This window comes from Equus caballus, chromosome 1 (genome assembly GCF_041296265.1).
Source record: "Equus caballus isolate H_3958 breed thoroughbred chromosome 1, TB-T2T, whole genome shotgun sequence".
Lineage (NCBI taxonomy): Eukaryota > Metazoa > Chordata > Mammalia > Perissodactyla > Equidae > Equus > Equus caballus.
Genome location: NC_091684.1, coordinates 160,816,796 through 160,837,832, shown reverse-complemented (window position 1 = coordinate 160,837,832; position 21,037 = coordinate 160,816,796). Strand labels below are relative to the sequence as shown.

General features: G+C 48.6%; 1 protein-coding gene across 2 annotated transcripts; it reads right to left on the bottom strand.

The window, feature by feature from the left end:
• Positions 1–542: 542 nt before the first annotated feature.
• RHOV (ras homolog family member V) lies at positions 543–21,018 on the bottom strand. Of its 2 annotated transcripts, XM_070239272.1 has the most exons (6): positions 20,821–21,018; positions 14,241–14,314; positions 5,683–5,707; positions 2,344–2,887; positions 2,090–2,148; positions 543–1,892 (listed from the first exon to the last, which is right to left on the bottom strand). In XM_070239272.1, exons 4-6 carry the CDS (start codon positions 2,549–2,551, stop codon positions 1,449–1,451), a joined length of 711 nt encoding a protein of 236 aa, XP_070095373.1. In that variant the 5' UTR covers positions 2,552–2,887; positions 5,683–5,707; positions 14,241–14,314; positions 20,821–21,018; the 3' UTR covers positions 543–1,448. The 2 variants fall into 2 exon arrangements, with proteins under 2 accessions (XP_070095373.1, XP_001918327.5); XM_001918292.6 differs by lacking the exons at positions 5,683–5,707; positions 14,241–14,314; positions 20,821–21,018 and having other exon boundaries at positions 2,344–5,606.
• Positions 21,019–21,037: the final 19 nt, after the last annotated feature.

The window sequence follows — 21,037 nt, the reverse complement described above, 5'->3', positions numbered from 1 at the left end:
GTGGACTGTGAGGGCCAAGGTGGAAGACTGGGTCCAACCAACCCATGCCCATGAAGTTTGGCCAGTGGTTGAGGTTTAGGCTGTAGAGGAGTCCCTTCACCCTCAGGCTCTGAGCCAGGAGGCCTCCCAGCCTGAGACCCTGGGCCCTGGGAACTGTTAGAAGGATCAGAGCAGGAAGGCTGGAGGGCTCAGGATCGCCCCAGAGCCCCAGCACGGAGCTTGGTGCTCTAGAAAGGAGGGGGAGAAGGGAGAGGCACCACCCGCCCGGTGAGGTCATGGGAAAGCAGCTCTGGCGCTGACACCTGGGGAAACCCGTTTCCAGGCTGCTTCCCACGCTAGCTCTCCTGGGAACCAGCTAAGCCTCAAGCAGGGAGCCCCAAACCTGCCTCCCCAGACCAGTTCCCATCACACTGTCCCATGAGTCTAGCCCCCACCTTTCAACCTAGCCTCAGTCCTTTACTACCCAAACCATCTCCAGCCATACTGTAGGGCCATAAGGGAGTGATGGGCTGACCGCTCCAGGAAATGACACAGACAGCAGCTTCAGAAACTTACAGCTTTATTGGCAGACTCTGCACTGCTCTACCATCTAGGATGTGACCTTGGAGAAAAAGGTGACCCCAGCCTCTTTTTCCTCCAGGCTCCAGTTTGCAGCTCCTCCCCCTCCTCTTGCTGGGCCTTGCCTCTCACTTCCTGGCCCACTCCTGGCCCAGCCAGTTTGGGCAGTGCCTAGGGAGCCCTGAGACTCAGTTCTTCCCAGGGACCAGCCCCGCCCTTCCTAGCCTTGGCGGGTGAGGGCAGCCCAGGTGTCAGCCTTGCTCCTCTGCTGCCCTACTTCTCTGCTCTCCTTCTCCTTGCTCTCCTTCCTTCCAGGCCTAGCCCTCTGTTCTGCCTGCTCCTCCTCAACCCAAGGCTCCAAGGCCTTGCTTTCTGCTCCCTCTCAATCTCTCGCTGACCTCTGTCTTACCTAGTCCATCCCAAACTTCTCTCCAAATCAGAGCTGGACACCTTCCAGCCTTTCCAGATACCCAGCTGTTGCCAGGGCTCTTCCTCACTCCTGTGACAAGGAGGGAGTGGAGATCACCAAAAAGGGCCCTAATTCAGCCAGGCTGATGTGAAGGCCCATGATAAGAAACTGGGAATTGGATCCCAAACTGTGTGAAGGTGACTGACACTGTCAGAACCATCTCATGAAAATCAAAGTGCTGGGTTTCTCTGTGAGCCTTGACCACAGAAATCCAAGTCAGAGCCTTCCTTCCTCCAGGCCCTAGGCTCACCCTGGCATCTAAGTGTGGCCAGTTAGAGACCAGAATCACCCCAGTTTTCAGAAGGGAACTGAGTCCCAATGGAGTGGCGGGCTGGGCCAGTAGCCCCCTCAAAGGCCCCTTGCCCTAGGTTCTAGAAGTCTGTGGCCGATGGCCTACTGCTCCCTACGCTGCCATAGCTGTTCAAACAAAGCAGAAGAACTTCTTCCAGCGGCAGCGGGAGAGGGTGCGCACACCTTTGGCATTCAGTTTCTTCTCCAGCCGGGCTTTGTGTTCGATTGCACTGAGAATGGCTGAGTCAAACACCTCCTTCAAGTTCTTCTGTGTCAAGGCTGAGCACTCTAGGTAGCAGCAGGCCCGGATCTTCTCGGCCAGACCCTGAGCCTGGGGTTGGGGCACCGGGCCCTCCCGCCCACCTTGGTCCAGCTCAATCAGTACATTGACATCGTCCCTCAGGTCGGCCTGGGTGCCCACCAGCAGCACGGGCGCCTGGGGGTTGTGAGTGCGGATCTCGGGCAGCCATTTCTCTGTGATGTTTTGGAAGGAGCTGGGCTGCACCACGCTGAAGCAGGCCAGGAAGACATCGGTATCCGGGTAGCAGAGGGAGCGAAGGCGGTCAAAGTCTTCCTGGGATGGGAAGGCCAGGTCATTAGTAGGATTGCTTCCCGCCACCGGGAGCGGGAATCCGCCCATCACCGGCGGTTGCAGACCTGAGACTCGTAACCAAGGGCCCAAGGCCTTCCCCATTCCTGTTCGATCTGGGGTCCTCCCAGCCTCCAGCCCACCTCCCCCCAGCCCAGAAGAGGCCGATCCCAGCTCCTCACCTGTCCTGCCGTGTCCCAGAGCTCAATGCGCACAGGGGCTCCATCCACCAGGACTTGCACTGCAGGGGCGGGGCGGAGGATAGCCTCAGTTAGAAGAGCGTCCTGGGCCCCAGAGCCCTCACCAGCGCCACCTCGAGGCCTGCTCCCGCCTCCCTCCCCGGGGGCTTCCTTGCCCTCGCGCCTCGGCGCGGGCCCCAGTCCGCAGGTGCACAACCCACCCCCAGCCACGCGGCCGCCGGGGCCGTTGAACGTACCGGAGAAGGTGTCCAGGGCCGTGGGCCGGTAGCGCGCGGGGTACCCATTGCAGGTGTAGCTGACGATGAGGCTGCTCTTGCCCACGGCGCCGTCGCCCACCAGCACGCACTTGATGCCCAGCTCCGGGGTCGCGCTGCCCCGCCGCGGGGGAGGGGTCGGGGCCCGGAGCGGGGACGACTCGGCCTCGCTCAGCTCCCGCGGGGGCATGGCCCGCTCCGGGGACAGCCCGGGACCAGGCTCGGCTGTACTCAGGGAAGCAGGCACTGCTGGCCGCCTCTGACTGAGTCCGCAGAGGCCAGGCACGCCGGTCCGCCGCTACCCGGGGGTATATCTGGGGCGCCGCCCACCTTATCTGCATATCCCGAGCGGCCCCGGACCACGCCCACCCGCCGGGCCGCCTCCCGGACTCCGTCTGCAGCGCGCCGCGGGAGGCCGGGCAATCTCCAAACACCGGGAGGAAGAAGCGCTGGCCGAAAGCGGACGCTCAGAGAATCACACAGGGACGAAGACAAAGAATTGCCAAAATGAGGCAGATCTGAGTATCTTGGCAGAGAAAGATAGCCAGGATTTATTGTTAGGAGGACGAAGCAAGTCGCAGAAAAAAATAATTGCAGTGTATTCAAATTAAACCTTTGTTCAAAACAACTATACGTATGTGAGTACGAGTATAAAAAAGTCTGGATAATAATTTTATTAATTAAAGAATGATTTTTAAAAATATACAGATCATGAAGATAAACTCGAGCGTGAACACAGCAGTCTGGAATGTATTGTACTCCCGTCCACGGAAGAGCTTCACTCCGCTCCCCTGAAGGAACTCTGGGTGTTGGAGAAGCTGGCTGGGGAGGATCTTCAGGACCATTCTTCAGTGGAATATTTTCTAAATCCCCTGAATCCCTAATATTATCTTCATCATCATCATCATCATCCAAAGCGCATAGTAATTACCTGTTGGCAGATGCAGTTCTGGGCTGCCCACTGTCCTTGCCTGAGAAGGAGTTTACAGATTAAGGCAAGAGATCCCAGGTAGCCCTAGGAAGGTCACCCAGAGAGCAACTGAAGTAGCCTGATGCTAATTTCATCTCTTTATTCCAGCCACACCAAGTGATGCCAGGCCCAGAATCCTTTCTCTGAACCCCAAGGCGGTCTTACATCTCCGCCTACGCAAAGATCATTGAAAATACCTCAGAGTTGTTGCAGAGAATGTTGGGGGGGGGGTGCCACTGCATGTTAGAGAAAAGAGATAATCCTAATTCTCAAACAGTTGGTAGTATAAAAATCCATAAATTCAAATCTCTAAATCTCTTGGGAAAAGTCTCAGGACCGCTGATTTTAATTGATTTTCTTTTTCACTCAAAAGTTGAGGACCATAGCTAGAAAATTGCTGATTTAACCATTAAAATCTTGACTGTGGAGAAATGGTAGGATCCCCAGTATCTATTTCTACATCCCAGGTCTACATCCTACATTCCCTCCGTCCGAATGTCTGGGGCTGCTAACAATCCCTAATTATAGCCCCAAAGTCTTCCGGGACACATCCACATAAGTTTATTCGTCTAGCAGGTGAAAGGGGCCCCCAGAGTGTTGTCTTGCTGTTGTACCCCCCAGAAGATCCAGTAGCTGTTCTTTTTTTCTCCTGGAAAGGGAGGCAAGCACGGGGATTTGGAAAGAGCGGGACGGCAGGTGACCTGTCCTGGTATTCCTAGCTCTTCAGCTCTTTAGCTGTGTAGCTCCTGGGAAATCCCTTGATCCATCTCAGCGCTGTGAAAGGACAGGTGAAGCAGGTTTGTTTCTGAAAGCGCTTCTGGTGCGAGCAGTGTGTAATTCAGGGACCCTACGGAAGTTGCCCCAGCCCAGGAGTCTGGGACGAGATTACTACACACACACACAGAGGCTCTTTTTCCTGGTGCTCTTGTCCTTCTACCTAAGTTTTAATGATAGTTTTATTGTAGCTGTAAATTTGAGGTTAATTCTGTTTAATCCTTTCTGCAGGTGAAGGGATATAAATAATGCACAAATGGGGGGAGGTGTCTGCTAGGCTTGGGTAAAAGCCCTGACGGCCTGGGACAGGCCGTTCTTCGCTGGCCCACGGTGGGAAGACTTTCTGATCTAGGTCCCTCTGTCTAAGCTGGTTTAGGGATAGTCTCGTCAGCAAGAGGGGGAGGGAGGAGACAACCTGGGGAGCTGGTGAGTCACCTGTTTCTCAGCTGAGGACTTGCAATTCTGGCTGCTGCTGCTGGGAAAGTCCCCTCCTGAGGGTGGGCTGAGTCTTATTCCTGTCCACCTGACAGATCATCTGGCCCAACGTCCAGCCAGGCACACATTTGCTAAGATCAAAACACGGCCCTGACATTCTCCTTGGAGAAAAGATTGATTCTAGAACTGGGGCAGAAAATATACAAGATGAGCCTGGAGCATTTTGTAGCACAGAAAGTAAGGAAGTGCTAAACAAACAAACTGAGCGGAAGATGGAGATACGTCAAAAGGAGACGGGGGCCAGCTGAAAGAGCTTCCAAAGGCTGAATCTGGAAAAATTTGAGCAACGAAATAAAGTAGCATTGGATTATAACCCAAAGTATAAAGTAAATATCCACAAGTCTATTCTGGTATAAATAAATGATCAAATACATAAACAAACGGAGGATAATAGACAAATCTCCTGTGGAGAATTCCAATTAATGTACGTAGATACTCTGCCCTCGAGGAGCATAAACCCCCTCTCCTTAAGTGTGTGTGGGCTGTGCATAGTGACTTTCTTCCAAAGAGGACAGTGTGGAAACGATGGGGGAAAAAAAACAGTACCTTTACAGGGGAGAATCCTGACAAATACTCCCTCAACCAGGTGATCAAGATTAAAATCAGGGGCTGGCCCCATGGCCGAGTGGTGGGGTTCGTGTACTCTGCTTCATCGGCCCAGGGTTTCGCCAGTTCGAATCCTGGGCTCAGACGTGGCACCGCTCATCAGGCCATGCTGAGGTGGCATCCCACATGCCACAACTAGAAGGACCCACAACTCAAAAATACACAACTATGTACCGGGGGGCTTTGGGAGAAAAAAGGAAAAAAATAAAATCTTTAAAAAAAAAGATTAAAATCAACACCAATAAATCAAGTTGATATTTATGTACCCTTGATATGAGGTGATGAGAATGGCATTTTTCTTCTGTGGTTTTCCTCACAAGAACCCCAGTCTAATTACGAGAAAAACATCAGAAAAATTCCACTGGGGAAACATTCTATGAAATGCCTGCCCAGTACTCTTTAAAAACTGTCAAGGGGATCAAAAACAAGGAAAGTCTGAAAAACTGCCACAGTCAAGAGGAGAGACGACAACTCACTGTGATGTCGTATGCTGGATGCGACCTGGGAACAGAAAGAGGGCATTAGGGAAAAATGAAGGAATTCTGAATAAAATATGAATTTAGTTAATAATAATGTACCAGTGCTGGTTCATTAATTGTGACAAATGTACTGTACTAATATAAGATGTTCATAGCAGAGGAACCTGGGTGTGAGGTATATAGGAACCTTCTGTACTATCTTCTCAATTTTTCTATAAATCTAAACTGTTCTAAAATAAAGTTTATTAAAAAAAAAAAAAACTAAAAACAAAAACATGGCCTTGACATTGAATCATGGCAGTAATAATATTTTGTTTCCAAAATGTCCAACACAGTTGTGTAAGGCTTTAGACTTGTAAAAGTGCTTAATTTTGCCCTGGCTCGTAAGAACTCAAGTGAGATTGCTGTGGGGTAGGGGTGAGTATACTGGGGCCCAGAGGAGTTAGGGGACTTGCCCTAAGATCAAAGAACTAGTAAGTGGCAGACAGCCTCAGAACCAGCAATCCCTAGGTCCACTCTCGGGTGTGGTCAGGTTCTTAGGCATTTCTGTTTATCTCTTATCTTTTTTTTTTTTCTTTTGAGGAAGATTAGCCCTGAGCTAACATCTGTTGCCAGTCCTCCTCTTTTTGCTGAGGAAGACTGGCCCTGAGCTCACATCCATGCCCATCTTACTCTACTCTACATGCAGGAGGCCTGCCACAGCATGGTTTGACAAGTGGTGCCATGTCCGCACCCGGGATCCGAACCGGCAAACCCCGGGTGGCAAAAGCGGAAGGTGTGCACTTAACTGCTGTGCCATGGAGCCAGCCCTCTTAGCTTATTATAAATTACCACATACCTTGGGATACCTACAGCAAAACCTCGACTCAAGAACAAACCAAAAGAAACCTACCCCTACCCCGCCACCATGATTTTCCAACTGTTGAAAAGGGATTAACAAAAGAACACCAGTGGGGAAGAAGAGTTTATTGAAAAAGTTCAATGCAGAGGTTCCTTGTGAGTGAAATGCACCTCCTGCAGTCTTTTTCTATTTCTTCTGCATACCCTACTCCAAGCCCCCAAGTCAGACCTGCTGATCAGAGCAAGCCCAGAGACTTAAATGGGCAGGGCAGAAAGCTTCAAAATAAAAAGAATTTTTTATTTAACACTTAATTTGTTTGTCAGTAATACCTCAATAAAGCTGGGGGAAAAAACCCACTTATTGGCCAGCCCGGTGGTGTAGTGGTTAACTTCATGCACTTTGCTTTAGCGGCCTAGGGTTTATGAGTTCAGATCCCAGGCGCGGACCTACACACTGCTCATCAAGCCATGCTTGGTGGCGTCCAACATACAAAATAGAGGAAGACTGGCACAGATGTTAGCTCAGGGCCAATCTTCCTCACCAAAAAACCCCCAAACAAACAAAACCCCCACTTATTTACCAAACACTCATGATAATAATAATACAATAATTAGAGTGCACACTTTCTGAGCTTTCCAGTTAATTGGGTTACCAGAGGAGTGCTTGTATCCTGGGAGGGAGTTGGTGGCAAATCCAGTGGCCTGGGCTCAGTTGGCTTCATGGTGGCCCCCAGGACCGGATCCCACTAGCCAGCCTCAGCCCCCACGGTCCCACCCACTCTATGTCCTCTGCCTCCTGGGCTTCTGCTCTGTCCTGCCCCCTCCCCCACACCCAGCCTTAGCCTCTGCTTCTCCCTGCCTTTCTCTCCACCGCCTCTCCATCCAGCTGATCCCAACTACTAATTGATTCCCCCCTCAACTGTCTCTTTCTTGCCCAGACCTTGCATTCAAGCTCTGGCCCTTGAGTATTTTTGAAACACCTGCAGGAGTTGCCGCCCAAAACGTTCATCTAAAAGGATTCTCTTCTTTCATTAATTGGGCTCCCCTCCTAACTTCCTTATTTCTGACAATGGTAGCACAATTCTCTCAAGTTAATGAAGTGGAAGGAGTTGGAGCTGAACACAAATCTTCCTTGACTTGAGGGAGGTTACGTCCTACCTGATAAACCCATCATAAGTTGAAAATATCATTAAGTCAAAAATTGCCTTCAGGGGCCGGCCCACTGGCACAGCAGTTAAGTTCGCACATTCCGCTTCTCGGTGGCCTGGGGTTCGCCAGTTCAGATCCCGGGTGCAGACATGGCATCGCATGGCACACCATGCTGTGGTAGGTGTCCCACATATAAAGTGGAGGAAGATGAGCACGGATGTTAGCTCAGGGCCAGCCTTCCTCAGAAAAAAGAGGAGGATTGGTAGTAGTTAGCTCAGGGGTAATCTTCCTCAAAAAAAGATAAAAAATTGCCTTCAATCCACATAACCTCTCAAACATCATCACTTAGCCTAGCCTACCTTAAACATGCTCAGAACACTTACATTAGCCTACAGTTGGGAAAATCCTCTAACACAAAGCCTATTTTATAATAAAGAGTTGAACATCTCATGTAGTTTATTGAATACTGTACTGAAAGTGAAAAACAGAATGGTTGTCTGGGGACAGAATGGTTCTAAGCGTATGGGTTGTTCACCCTCCTGATCGAGTGGCTGACTGGGAGCTGCAGCTCACTGCCCCTGCCCGGCATCACGGAGAGTATTGTACCATATCACTAGCCTGGGAAAAGATCAAAATCCTAAATTCGAAGTATGATTTCTACTGGATGTGTATCGCTTTCGCATCACCATAAAGTTGAAAAATGGACCATCGTAAGTTGGGGACCGTCTGTAGTTTCCAAACCTCACAATGCACTTGGACTCCTTCCTCTGTTTCCTCCTCAATCCTTAGTCCTTTCATTGAAGTGCTTGGCTCTCCTCTTCCTTTTGGCATCCTTTGCCTCAATAATCCCCTCCTCCCTGCCACCCTGTCTTTGTTTTATTCATTTCTAGCACACCCAAGCTTCCTAATACAGCAGATTTCTTCTGTCACTCTCCCACTCAAAAACCTACAGCGAATCCCTGTTAGGCATTGGATAGAGCGTGCGAGTCCCTGCTGGGCATCCCTCACCCTCCAATCAGAGTACACCTCCAGGATGGGAGAAGCGGCCACTGAAAATGGTCCTTAAGAGAATTTTCAACAACATAGGAAAATGTTAAAAGATAATGTTAAATGATACAGAATTATATAAACAGTTTGAGTCTAAGTATTTTTAAAAAATGATGTAGAGTTAGAGGAAAAGAGAGTCCTACATGAAGGACATACCAAAATGTGGGGAGTCGTTACCACTAGGTGGGGAGCTTTCTGCCCGACGTACAGTGGGCCTCTCTGTTTTGCCTCACATGTAATGATCACTAAGCACATGTTAGCTATTGACATTATGCTGCTTATCTGCATTTTCTCCTTTTTCTACAGTGGATATGCTACTTTTGCAAAGAAAAAAGTTACTGAAATTTTAAAAACTACTTATTGTATATTTAGGAGAAAAACGATAGAGGAAATGCACCAACATGTCAACAATGATTGCCTCTGGATAGCAAGATGAGGAATAGTTTGTTTTCATTCACTTGTTCATTCCGTGAGGTTCTTTGCGAACCGGCCGTGGGCCAGGCACTGTGGAAAGTGCTGAGGGCACAGCGGTGAATAACACAGGCCTCCTCTGTTCCCCGACCTTGCTCTGCCCCCATCAACCCCCCTTCTCTGAACTCTCTGTCTGCTGCACTGATTATGAGAATTGAGAATGCTCTATGTTTCCTGGGAGCGTCCCTCACACTTCAAGCAGCTAGAGGACAAGGAAGGTCTCCTACAACTTCTGGCTCTTACTGCCCCAGCCCAGTGGCATCCCACTGGGTAGGAGCTTATTAACGATTTGTGGAATGAACGAATAAATGAATGGTGAGGCATGGTTGTCAAATGATAAAAAGACTGGTGGGCAGCCCCACCTTCCCTCATGCCACAAATGCTTGTCCAAATGGGCAAGCCCTGGGCCCAGCCAAATCCTTAGTTGCTTTTCCCCAAAGACCTGCTCCACTGGCCCAAATTCTTCTCTGGACTGGCAGCTGGGGCCTGATACCAGTGAGGTCCATTCAAGTCTCTGGGGTTAACACTGGACCGTGGGCTATCCTTTGATGATGATCATCATCATGATGAACATTAGCGACTTTACAAAATGAGGACCCAATAAACCAGCGTTCAGTTAGTAATCATATCACTCCAAATTCTCTTCGTGGCATTGCTTTTATAAATTTGCACTTTACTTAGTTGTAATCAGGGATGATATTTAAATTATTTAGCAATTGGTATGTCCTCAAGGAGATGATAGCTCTTGTGTTGGCACAGCTTTTTAGAAGACCTCTCGTGTGCCTGAGATTAATCCTTCCACGGATGGGTCCTGGGGAGGAGTGATAGGGAGGGGCACACTCAGAGAAGTGGATTTTTTTTTTTAAAGATTGGCACCTGAGCTAACATCTGTCGCAAATCTTCTTTTTCTTCTTCTTCTTCTCCCTAGAGCCCCCCAGTATGTAGTTGTATATTCTAGTTGTAGGTCCTTCTGGTTGTGGCATGTGGGATGCCACCTCAGTATGGCCTGACGAGCAGTGCCATGTCCGCGCCCGGGATCCAAACCAGCGAAACCCTGGGCCACCGAAGCTGAGCGTGTGAACTTAACCCCTTGACCACGGCAGGCCCCAGGGAAGTGGATATTTCAACAGCTGGTGTGGCTAGCCTGCTGTGCACCTGCTGAACTTTATCAGTCTGGGTGGATTTGGAATGATTGTGAACCAAGCAAAGAGGGCTGGGAAACAGCCTGAAGAAACAGCAGGCGTCACGGCCAGAGGGGAAAGAGCCTGGTCTATTTTGGAATTAAAACTAGCTCAGCCTGGCTGAGGAAGAGTGGCGAGAAACGGGCTGGAAAGGGAGGCAGGAGCCGAGCCAGGCCACACCGCGCTAGGCCTCGAGTGACCAGGACAAAGGGGTGTCCCAGGACGCAGAATTTTCAGTGCTAAAACCAGGAGGGTTGGTTCCCCTAACTAGATGTCTTTTTGCTCCTGTTGGTGAACCAGCCTGCTCTTCAGAAAGACCGCAGCCCTTGAAACTAGAAACAGCAAGATTTTCCAAACAGACATGAAATCATCTTACACTATTTTTCATGAAAGTACTGATATGAAAGGTACTGGTTTTTGTTCACACTTAAGTTTGCATAAAGCTAGCATTTCTAAATCAAATTCCTTTCCCCTCCTTTATCTCAAATTACAATTTTGTGAACAAGAGACAGGTTAACTGGAGGTCAAAAGCCTGGGCTCTGGACCAAAGCACGTGGATAGGTATCTAGGTTTTGTCACTTCTTAGCTGTTGTCTTCTCCAGGCTGCAGTTTTCCTGTCAGTAAAACGGGATTAAAATAGTACCTATTTCGTAGAAAGTTGTAGGGATTAAATGCATTACAGAGAATGCTTAGAATAGTGCCCATACAGAGAGAGTGCTCTGCAGGGGGCACTATTATTATAATTATCTTCCCTCCGGGTCATGGCAAGTGTTTTTAGATGAAGTCAAGGCCCTGCCTGAGAATGAACAGTACAAATTTGTCAGGTAAGGTACAATTCAGAATTTTGTCTCACGTGACCCAGATAGGGAACACAAAAAGAAATTAGATTTTATTCACATCAGTCTAATATACTGGTACGGTTGTCCCTTGGTATCTGCGGGGAATTGGTGTCAGGACCTCCATGGATACCAAAATCCGCAGATGCTCAAGACCCTTAGCCGGCTTTCTGCAACCACAGGTTCCACATTCGAGGATTCAACCAATCGCAGACGGTAAACATAGTGCATGATCCGAGGTTAGTTGGTTGAATCCGTGGATGCGGAACCTACAGATACGGAGGGCCAACTATATGGTTATTATCTTTATTTTACTGATGAGGAAATTGAATCTCTATAGAGGTTAAGTGACTTGCCCAAGGCCTCATGGCTAAGAGAGAGCCAGGACTGCAGAGCCGAGGTCTGTCACACTAACAACACTCTCTTTTCAGTCCTCCCCTTAAGAATTATGGGCTACAAAGCGGGTTATCTACTATTTTATTATCTTTTGCCTTATAAACACTAAATACCATTCTGACATTTGGTCAGAGATCTTTTTAAAATTTGGTGTTGTAATCAACTTTATTGAGATATCATTTACGCATAGGATGCACACATTTTAAGTGTAGCGTTCAATGAGTTTTGACCAGTGTGTCCCCACCGCCACAATCAAGATACAAAACATTTCCATCTCCCCTAAAAAGTTCCTTCTTGCTCCTTTCTGGTCAACCCTCCATCCCACGCCAGGTCCCAGGCAAACACTGATCAGCTTTCCATCACTAAAGTTTAATTTTTGTCTGTTTTAGAATTTCAGATGGATAGAATCATACTCCATGTACTCTCTCACGTGTGGCTTCTGGAGCTCTGTATGTTTTGAGATTCATTCATGCTGTTGTGTGTAAGGGTAGTTGGTTCTTCTTTATTGCTGAATAGTATTCCATCGTATGGGGGGACCAGAGTTTGTCTATTCTCTTGTTGATAGACCATTTGAGTTGTTTCCAATTTGGGGCTATTATGAATGAAGCTGTTATAAACATTTGTGTACAAATCTTTGTGTGGACGTATGTTTTCTTTCGCTTGGGTAAATAACCAGGTATGGAATTGCTCAGTCATAAAGTAAGTGCATGTTAAGTGGCTGTTAATGGTTGCACCATTTTATATCTTCACCAGCACTGAGTTCCAGTTGCTTCACAACCTCACAGTGCTAAGTATTAGGGGTCTTTTTAAACATTTTGGATTTTATTGTTGTATTTTTGCTACTATTTTTAATACAAAAATCTCATCATTTTTAAAAATTTGAAAACAGTTTTGGGGCCGGCCCCATGGCTGAATGGTTAAGTTCACGTGCTCTGCTGCAGCGGTCCAGGGTTTCGCCGGTTCAAACCCTGGGCGCAGACATGGCACCGCTCATTGGGCCACACTGAGGAGGCATCCCACATGCCACAACTAGAAGGACCCACAACTAAAGATACACAACTATGTACCGGGGGGCTTTGGGACAAAAAGGAATAATAAAATCTTAAAAAAAAAAAAAAAAGAAAACAGTTTCTACAAAGGCCATGTGGGTGAGTACAGGCAAGTTTAATTCAGACATGTGCAGTGTGATATAGTGCACATGTGTAAACGCACATTAACATGTTAAGTTATGGGCTGGCCCGGTGGTGCGAGGGTTAAGTTCACACATTCTGCTTCGGTGGCCCGCGGTTCACCGGTTCGGATCCTGGGTGCCGACCTATGCACCACTTGTTAAGCCATGCTGTGGCAGGTGTCCCACATATAAAGTAGAGGAAGATGGGCACGGGTGTTAGCTCAGGGCCAATCTTCTTCAGCAAAAAAGAGGAGGATTGGCAGCAGATGTTAGCCCAGGGCTAATCTTCCTCAAAAAAAAAAAAAAAAAACAAAACAAAATAAATAAAAACATGTCAAATCATGCCTCAATTCAACAGGCACTTCCCAGGACTCACAGTTTGTCAGATCTTATGATCTAAAAGGTTGGAGGCAGAAGGAGGGCTGGTTGTTAGATTTTATTGGGTTTTACATTAATCAGAGAAGGCTTCTTGGCTGAAGGATCTTTTTTTTTTTTCAGAGTTTTGTGGGGGTTTTTTTGTTTGTTTTAATTTTTTCCTTTTTCCCCCCAAAGTCCCCCAGTACATAGTTGTATATTCTTCGTTGTGGGTCCTTCTAGTTGTGGCATGTGGGACGCTGCCTCAGCATGGTTTGATGAGCAGTGCCATGTCTGCACCCAGGATTCGAACCAACGAAACACTGGGCTGCCTGCTGCAGAGCGCGCGAACTTAACCACTCGGCCACAGGGCCAGCCCCTGAAGGATCTTCTGAAATGAGTCCTAGACTAAGGGATAGACAAGAAGCACAGCAACCGGCTCTCAGGCAGTGCCCTGAAAACCATTATCCTCCAGATGTCTCTAAACGGACAGCATCAAGGGTTTGGCTTTCAGAGAATCACAGAATGTTAGAGATGGTTTACAGCTGAGGAAAGGAGAGGAGCTCAGAGGAACTAGGTGACTTGTCCGACAGCATCTGGCTGAGTTAGGTTCCATTTCCTGAAAAGAAGGGGGACCTGGAAACAGCTCAGAGAGTGGTGCCAGGGAGAGCAAAGCCTGGGAGGGGTTCCTGGCAGAGGTGGTGCTGGCACAAAGCATAGACCCCACCAAGACCCCCATGCTCCCTAAAAGAAGTTTATAAAACTATACTGACAACTAAAACTTTTCTTTTTTAAAAAATTTTATTGAGGTCATAATAGTTTATAACTGTGAAATTTCAGGTGTACATTATTATTCGTCAGTCACCATATAAATGTGCCCCTTCACCCCTTGTGCCCACCCCCTTACCCCCCTCCCCTCTGGTAACCACTAATCCGTTCTCTTTGTCAGTGTGTTAGTTTATCTTCCCCCTATGAGTGAAATCATGTGGCGTTTGTCTTTCTCTGGCTTATCTCACTTAACATCATACCCTCAAGGTCCATCCATGTTGTTGCAAATGGGACCATTTTGTCTCTTTTATCGCTGAGTAGTATTCTGTTGTATATACATACCACATCTTCTTTATCCATTCATCAGTAGCAGGGGCACTTGGGTTGCTTCCACATCTCGGCTATTGTGAATAATGCTGCAAGGAACATAGGGGTGAATGAGTCTCTTTGAATTGTTGATTTCAAGTTCTTTGGATAAACACCCAGTAGTGGGATAACTGGGTCGTATGGTATTTCTATTTTTAATTTTTTGAGAAATCTTCGTACTGTAAAACTTTTCATTTTAAAACCAAATAGTTGCAAAAGAGTAACTTCTCGCATACTGTACACATTAATGTTTAAACAAAACTGTTACCTCACTCTTATAAGTGGATGCATTAGAATCTAAATACCAAAGCAATTTGATACTCTCCCTCATCCATTTAAAAAATATATGAACAAGCTCTACTTTAACAGCTGAAAATTTTACAATATTCATTTTCTCTGTTTCCATTCGCACTGTAATGCACATTATGCTTGAAAGTTTTTATTGATATATCATCCTAATTATTTGTAAATAGTCTATACATTTTTTGAACGTTATAATGTTGTGTTTCTTGATACTATAAGGCTCTTAACATTGTTTTCTTTTGAATGAATATATTACAATTATGATTCAACTGATCAAAACATAAATATATTACACATTTTCATAATAATTACACATAAAAAGTAAAATTATATTAGAAATACATCCTTTGAGGGGGCCGGCCTGGTAGCACAATGGTTAAGTGCACACATTCTGCTTCAGCGGCCCGTGGTTCGCTGGTTCGGATCCCGGGTGCGCACACGGCACCACTTGGCAAGCCACGCCGTGGTAGGCATCACACATATAAAGTAGAGGAAGGTGGGCACGAATGTTAGCTCAGGGCCAGTCTTCCTCAGCAAAACGAGGAGGATTGGCAGCAGATGTTAGCTCAGGGTCAGTCTTCCTCAAAAAAACCCCCAAAACAAACAAACAACAAAAAACAATTAAAAAAAAGGAAATACATCATTTGACGAATTCGTAGGGCTTTTTTGTTTTTATTTTCAATTAGTTCATGTCTTTGTGGACAGAATACTTGAGTGAGAGAAAGTTTACCATCAGTTCTCTTCGGATATTTTGTTGTTTTGTGTTGACGTAAATGTGGAGAAATCCGTTCACACAGCCTGTTAGATGGAAATGGAAGGAGGTATATAGTACGGCAAGTTTACCTGATTACTTGACCCCCTTTCAAACTGTACACCAAAAATATTAGTGATTTTTTTTTCCAGTCAGCTAAAACCTGATTAAGTTTTCAAATCGTATTGAAATTAAAGAACTAGAAACCATTTGATTCACAAAGGACTTGACACCTGGTCTTTTTTTTTTTTTTTTTTTAAGATTTTATTTTTTCTTTTCCTTTCCTCCCAAAGCCCCTCCAGTACATAGTTATATATTTTCAGTTGTGGGTCCTTCTAGTTGTGGCATGTGGGACGCCATCTCAGCATGGCTTGATGAGCAGTGCCATGTCCACACCCAGGATTCAAACTGCCGAAACCCCGGGCCACTGAAGCAGAGCGCGCAAACTTACCCACTTGGCCACAGGGCTGGCCCCGACACCTGGTCTTTATTCTCTCTGTGGGAACACTGACGAGAATTCCAGTGGTCTCTTGGCTGGGCTCCCTGGGAATCTGTATGACCTGAAGTAATGCCCCAAGGGGTGCGGGTGCACTTTTCTTTTGAGAAGTAGGGGCGGGGACGGGGGATGGGGACCTGCGGGTGGGGGGACACGAACTGCCCCTTGCTCCCAGGTGCCTTCTCCTGCTGGTCACTTTTAGGAAAGAGCCCAGGGAAGCTGAGGCTCTGGACACTGATTCCCTTAAAACCATGTGGTGCCTGCGCCCCTGGGGAGAGCCTTCTGCGCCCCTAAGGACAGGTGAATCCCAGTCTGAGGACTGCTGACCTGAGGATGCTTTATCTCCACGTCAACAAGTGTCCTGGCCCCTCCCGCCCGGGGCCTTCTCTTGGGCCACCCGGCCTACATCCCCAGAAGGTGGTGGGAAGAAGGAGGGTGGGCTGGGCCCATACATGCCTTGGGAGGGGCCTTGACGTTCATTCAGTGAGAGAGGGGATGACAGTAACAGGGAGGGGAGAAGGCTTTTTGAGAATTGGGGCGATTCAGGTAGGTTTGGAAACATCTGGAAGGGAACCAAACAGGAAGGAGAAGAGATTTACAGCCTCTTGGAAAGGGTTGTGAAGAGGCCGAGGGCCTTCTTTCCTTCAGCATGTTTTAACAGGAGCCAACAGTGCCCAGGGCCCTGCACCAGGAGCAGGTGTGCAGACACCTCTCCCTGCCCTCAGGGAGCTTATAGCAGAGGGCCCAGGGACAAGAGGAAGGGGGAGAGGAAGGGAAGGGGAAGAAGTGGTGGGGAGGAGGAGGGAGGGAGTGGAGGAAGAGGAGGGACAGGTAGAGAGGTAGGGAGGGGGGAAGAAGAGAGAGAGAGAGAGAAAGACAGACAGACAGACAGAAGTTACCAGGCAAGTGTAATGCAGGGTGATCATAATGTGGGACGATCGGCACAGAGGGCTGAGGGACCACCCCGAAGGGCCCTGATCCTGGCAAGGGGAGGACCATCAGGGAAGCCAGTCCAGAGGGAGCAAACCTCCAAGACCATACTCAAGTGTCTAGAGGGGCAGGGTGCACTCTGGGAATATCCTTAGATCAGCACTGAGAGATAATAGACCCGATGGAGTTTACCTGGCGATGAGGTGAAGGACGGCTTGGTTTCTTTAATAAGTCTTGTAGCTCTCTCTTTTAAAATGTATACACATATTATGCTGATTAAAAATTAAAGTTAAAAACAGATTTCTAAATCGCCCATGCAGAAGGATCCTGAGTGATTTAAACTTCACCCCCAAGGAAGCATTACCTCCCCCTCCGTAGCCGTGGGCTGTGTGCAGTGACCGCCTTCCAAAGAGGACCGTGTGGGAAGAGGGGAAGGAGTCACTCTACAGTGGAGAGACCTGACAAACACCACCTCAGCCGGGCGATCAAGGTCAACACCATCAGGGTTAAGTCACGGTGATGGTATGTACCCGTTGATATGATGTGATGATAATGAGACTTTACCTCCCAAAACCCTTAACCCCAGTCTAATCCTGAGAAAAGACAAATCCCAATGCAGAGCTTCCTACAAAACCCCTGCCCAGCCCTCCTCCAAACTGCCAAGGTCATCTAAGATAGGGAAAGTCTGAAATCTGCCACAGTCCACAGGGCCTAAGGGGACACAACTAAACGTGAGGTGGGATCCTGGAACAGGAGGAGGACATCAGGGAAACACTAAGGACATCTGAAGCATGGACTTTAGTTAATAATAATGCTTCAGTATTGGTTCACTAATTTTAACTAACGTAAGATGTCCGTAGTAAGGGAAACTGGAGCGAGGTTTCTGGAAACTCTCACTATCTTCTCTACTATCTTCTCTACTACCTTCTCACTTTTTCTGTAAATCTAAACCCATACTCAGAAAGAAAGTCTACTTTTAAAAACCGAATGACTCACTTAAATCAAGCAAATCATTCCTTTTGGTCTGGGTCTTCATTCCGTCAACAATTACTACGAACAGTTAACCTGTACTGAGCATTTTCTAGGAATAGGCACAGTGCCGAGTGATCTGCATCATATCCTATAATACTTACAGTGCTATCAGATAGATTTTTCTCATTTCACAAAGGTAGAAACTGAAGCATGAGAAAGCTCGTTTTTGCAATTCTCTTGTAAATATGTATTAGTGAGTTAGTGACTGCCCCCGTGGGGGTCTCACGTGCAACTGTCCAGACTGGGCTCAGTCCTGTGACATCTGCACCGCCCCCGACCCCAGCTCTTCCTCCTCCTGGAAGGTGGTGACACTGCACCATTGGCCAGGTCTCCCCAGGAGTTGTCCTGCACTCCCTGCCCCCAACCCCGCACATCTAACTTGATGCTAAGTCCAGTGGACCCCTCCTCAGAAATGTCTCCCCGGAGTCTTCCTAGTCTAATCTCTCTTTCTCTGGGTTGGGCTCTCACCTCCTCTCTGCTTCTGCCCGAGGTCTCATCCTCTCTGATGGGGACTCCACCCAAGCCACCATCCATCCTTCTAGAGGCCGCATCTGATGATCTCATCCCCAAACAAAGCCTTCTGGTGGCCCTGTCAATAACTTTCACAATCTGGCCACAGCTGGGTCCACTGCCCTCCCCCCACGGGCTCCAGCTTTCCCCCTAGACTTCATATTGATTGCAGGTCTTTGCTCCTGGTTCTCTTGAGTCCTCCCTAATGCCTCCCTTTTTTTGCCCTTGGAAATTGTACATGCCCTTCAAGTGTTAGTTCACCTGGTTTCGTACACCAATCCTCTTTCTCTGTGGCCCAGCCCTTACTCTCCTGGCAGCTGCCACATGGATTCTGAGGGTTAAGAGCTCGTGGTTCTGTAGCTCCAGCTGTGAGTTCCCTAAGGCACCGGTGTATTCCTGTGCTCAGGAATGTTTAGGTTATTCCCCACAATCAGCATCTGTGATATCAAAGCAAAATGCCCACGCTTCATAATTAGGTGACAGTAAGTGGCCCGGACAAGAAAAGCCATGGCAGTTCTGAGGGGCAAGTTGTGGTCTAGAGAGGTTTCCCGGAGGAGGTGGACTTGAGGGTAATTATCAGATTAAAGCCGCATTTAGAGTTTATTGAGCACATGCTCTATGTTTGACGTTAGGCTATAGCAATGAGCTTTCACCTAGATCACCTCATTTACTCTTCAACACAGACGTACTAACTAAGTATCGTTATATCATTTCTGTAGATGAGGAAACTGAAGCTAAGAGCATCATATGTGCCATGTCACAGCTAGTGAGTAACTGGGCCGGGACAGGACAGCTGGTCTCTGGCTCTTACTCCAAAGTCCAGCCTAAGGATTGAAGAATGACGATGTGGAGGAGTACTGCCATAATCAATTCAACAGGAAGGATGGACTGAGTCTGTAGCAAGCGAGGCCCACTTAAGCCCCACCCCATACATCCCAGAGAGCAGTGGTACTCAAGAGGGAGGCTTTGGGGATAGCAAGGAGGTGGCTGGAAGAATTCTGTGTCCCTGAGACATCCCTCCTATGCTGGGACCCGCTCCATGCAGAGGGACACTCTGCAAAGTCCAGACCTGAAGAATCACCTGTACCCCCCTCCCTCAGCTTACATCCGGAGCGTGGGCATTGTGGTGGTGAACGCTTCAGCATCTGCTTGGATTTGAATATTGCCTCCTTCCCCACTTCCTGGTCAGATGACCTTGGACAAATTGCTCCACCATTCTGAACTTCAGCATCCGCTTTTGTAATGTGGGGGAAAGAGCAGTGCCTACTTCACAGCGTTAGTGTGAGGGTAAAATGAAATAATGAATATTAGGAACTTAGTGTGGGTCTTGGCACATTGTTGTACTCAGTAAAGGTACCTTTTATGATTATCTGACCTTTGCCTGGACCTAATGCAATCCGCAGGTGATCTGGGGTGGAGCCTTATGCACGGAGCAGGGCAGTGCTCTGCCTGGGATCACCTTTCCCAGGGCGGAAACCTCCTGCCTACCGCCCAGGTCGGCCAAATTCCTTCCTCGGACCTAGCCTGCAGGGCGTGGCCCCAGCAGCGTCGCAGGCCCGGGGCGGAGAAGCGGGACGGGGGTGCGGCGGGAAGTTATCTTGGATCACTTATCTTGTCGCCCTCTCCCGGGCCAGGGCCACTCCACCCAGGGGGCGCTTGTTGGGGGCAGGTGAGAGCCCAGTCCTCCGCTCCTGGCAGGGAAGTTCTGCGACAGTAGAGTGACCACACAATGTACGGTGCAAACCTGGACGCTTTTGAGAGTTAAGGGGGCGCTCTTAGTCATTACGCGGGTGCTTCCCGTTAAAGCCAGGACAGCGGTGACCCTGGCCAAGAGCCTTCCACTTTAGCAAGATAGATCCCATGGGCCCCAGAAGGAAACAGACTCCGTCGGGGTCGCCGAGGCTGGTGGAAGAAGGAAAGCCAACCGCAGTCGGCACCGGAACCCTCGCAGTTCTGCCACTTAGGACTCCTCATGTGCCTCCAACATCACTTGTCCCTTGTTCCTCCTAGGCTTTGCCGGTATTTGTTCCCCGCTCCTCCGAGCTCCCACAGCGCTGTGGCCACGTCCCTGTTTACGCCCCACGAGGGCAGAGATTTTTGTCTCTACCGTGCTCCCAGAGCCAGGAAAAGTGCCTGGCACAGAGCGTGCGCTCACTTGTGGAACCAGTGTGCTTCCTATCGCTTTTCTAGCATTAAGTACCTATTACTGGCCCATCGTCCCTGCTGGATTATGACCTTCAAGGACGGTATTGTACTTATCTCTGTGACCCCAGCACCTAGCCCAAGGCCAGGCACAGAGTAACTGCTCAACACCATTTTGGTTAATGAGCGAATGGAAGTGGCCAAGCACTCCTTAGCGGTGCCTCATGATCTCTGCCTCCTCTCTGTCTCCCCTCACACAGAGGAAGCATTACGGAGCAAGCTAGAAGCAGATTAAGAAGCACATGGCTTCCCGCTGGCCGGCCCACCAGCGCGGCCACTTTCTGGAGGCTGGTGGGCCCCTGGAGTTGGGAGGAGAGGCCAGGACTGCTTACCTGTGCCTTGTGAAGCAGGGTCAAGACAGCGATTAGATCGCGGAACGGGAGGTTCTCCTGCAGACCTAGGGCAGCGGGCTCTTTAGAAAGGTGGGAGCGGGAGCCAGACAGGGAGGCTGAGCGGTCCATCTGAGAGAGGGAGGGAAGCCTGGGCATGAAAGGTGCTGGGGACCGGCTCCGAGGCTGCGGCTGGACAGCGCTGGGCGGGTTGCAGAGG

Coding starts and splice junctions, on each gene's coding strand:
- RHOV (XM_070239272.1), bottom strand. CDS start 2,551: ATGCCCCCGCGGGAGCTGAGCGAGGCCGAGTCGTCCCCGCTCCGGGCC. Junction 2,149..2,343: donor GGCCCTGGACACCTTCTCCG/GTACGTTCAACG, acceptor CCGCCCCTGCAG/TGCAAGTCCTGGTGGATGGA. Junction 1,893..2,089: donor TCTGGGACACGGCAGGACAG/GTGAGGAGCTGG, acceptor TTCCCATCCCAG/GAAGACTTTGACCGCCTTCG.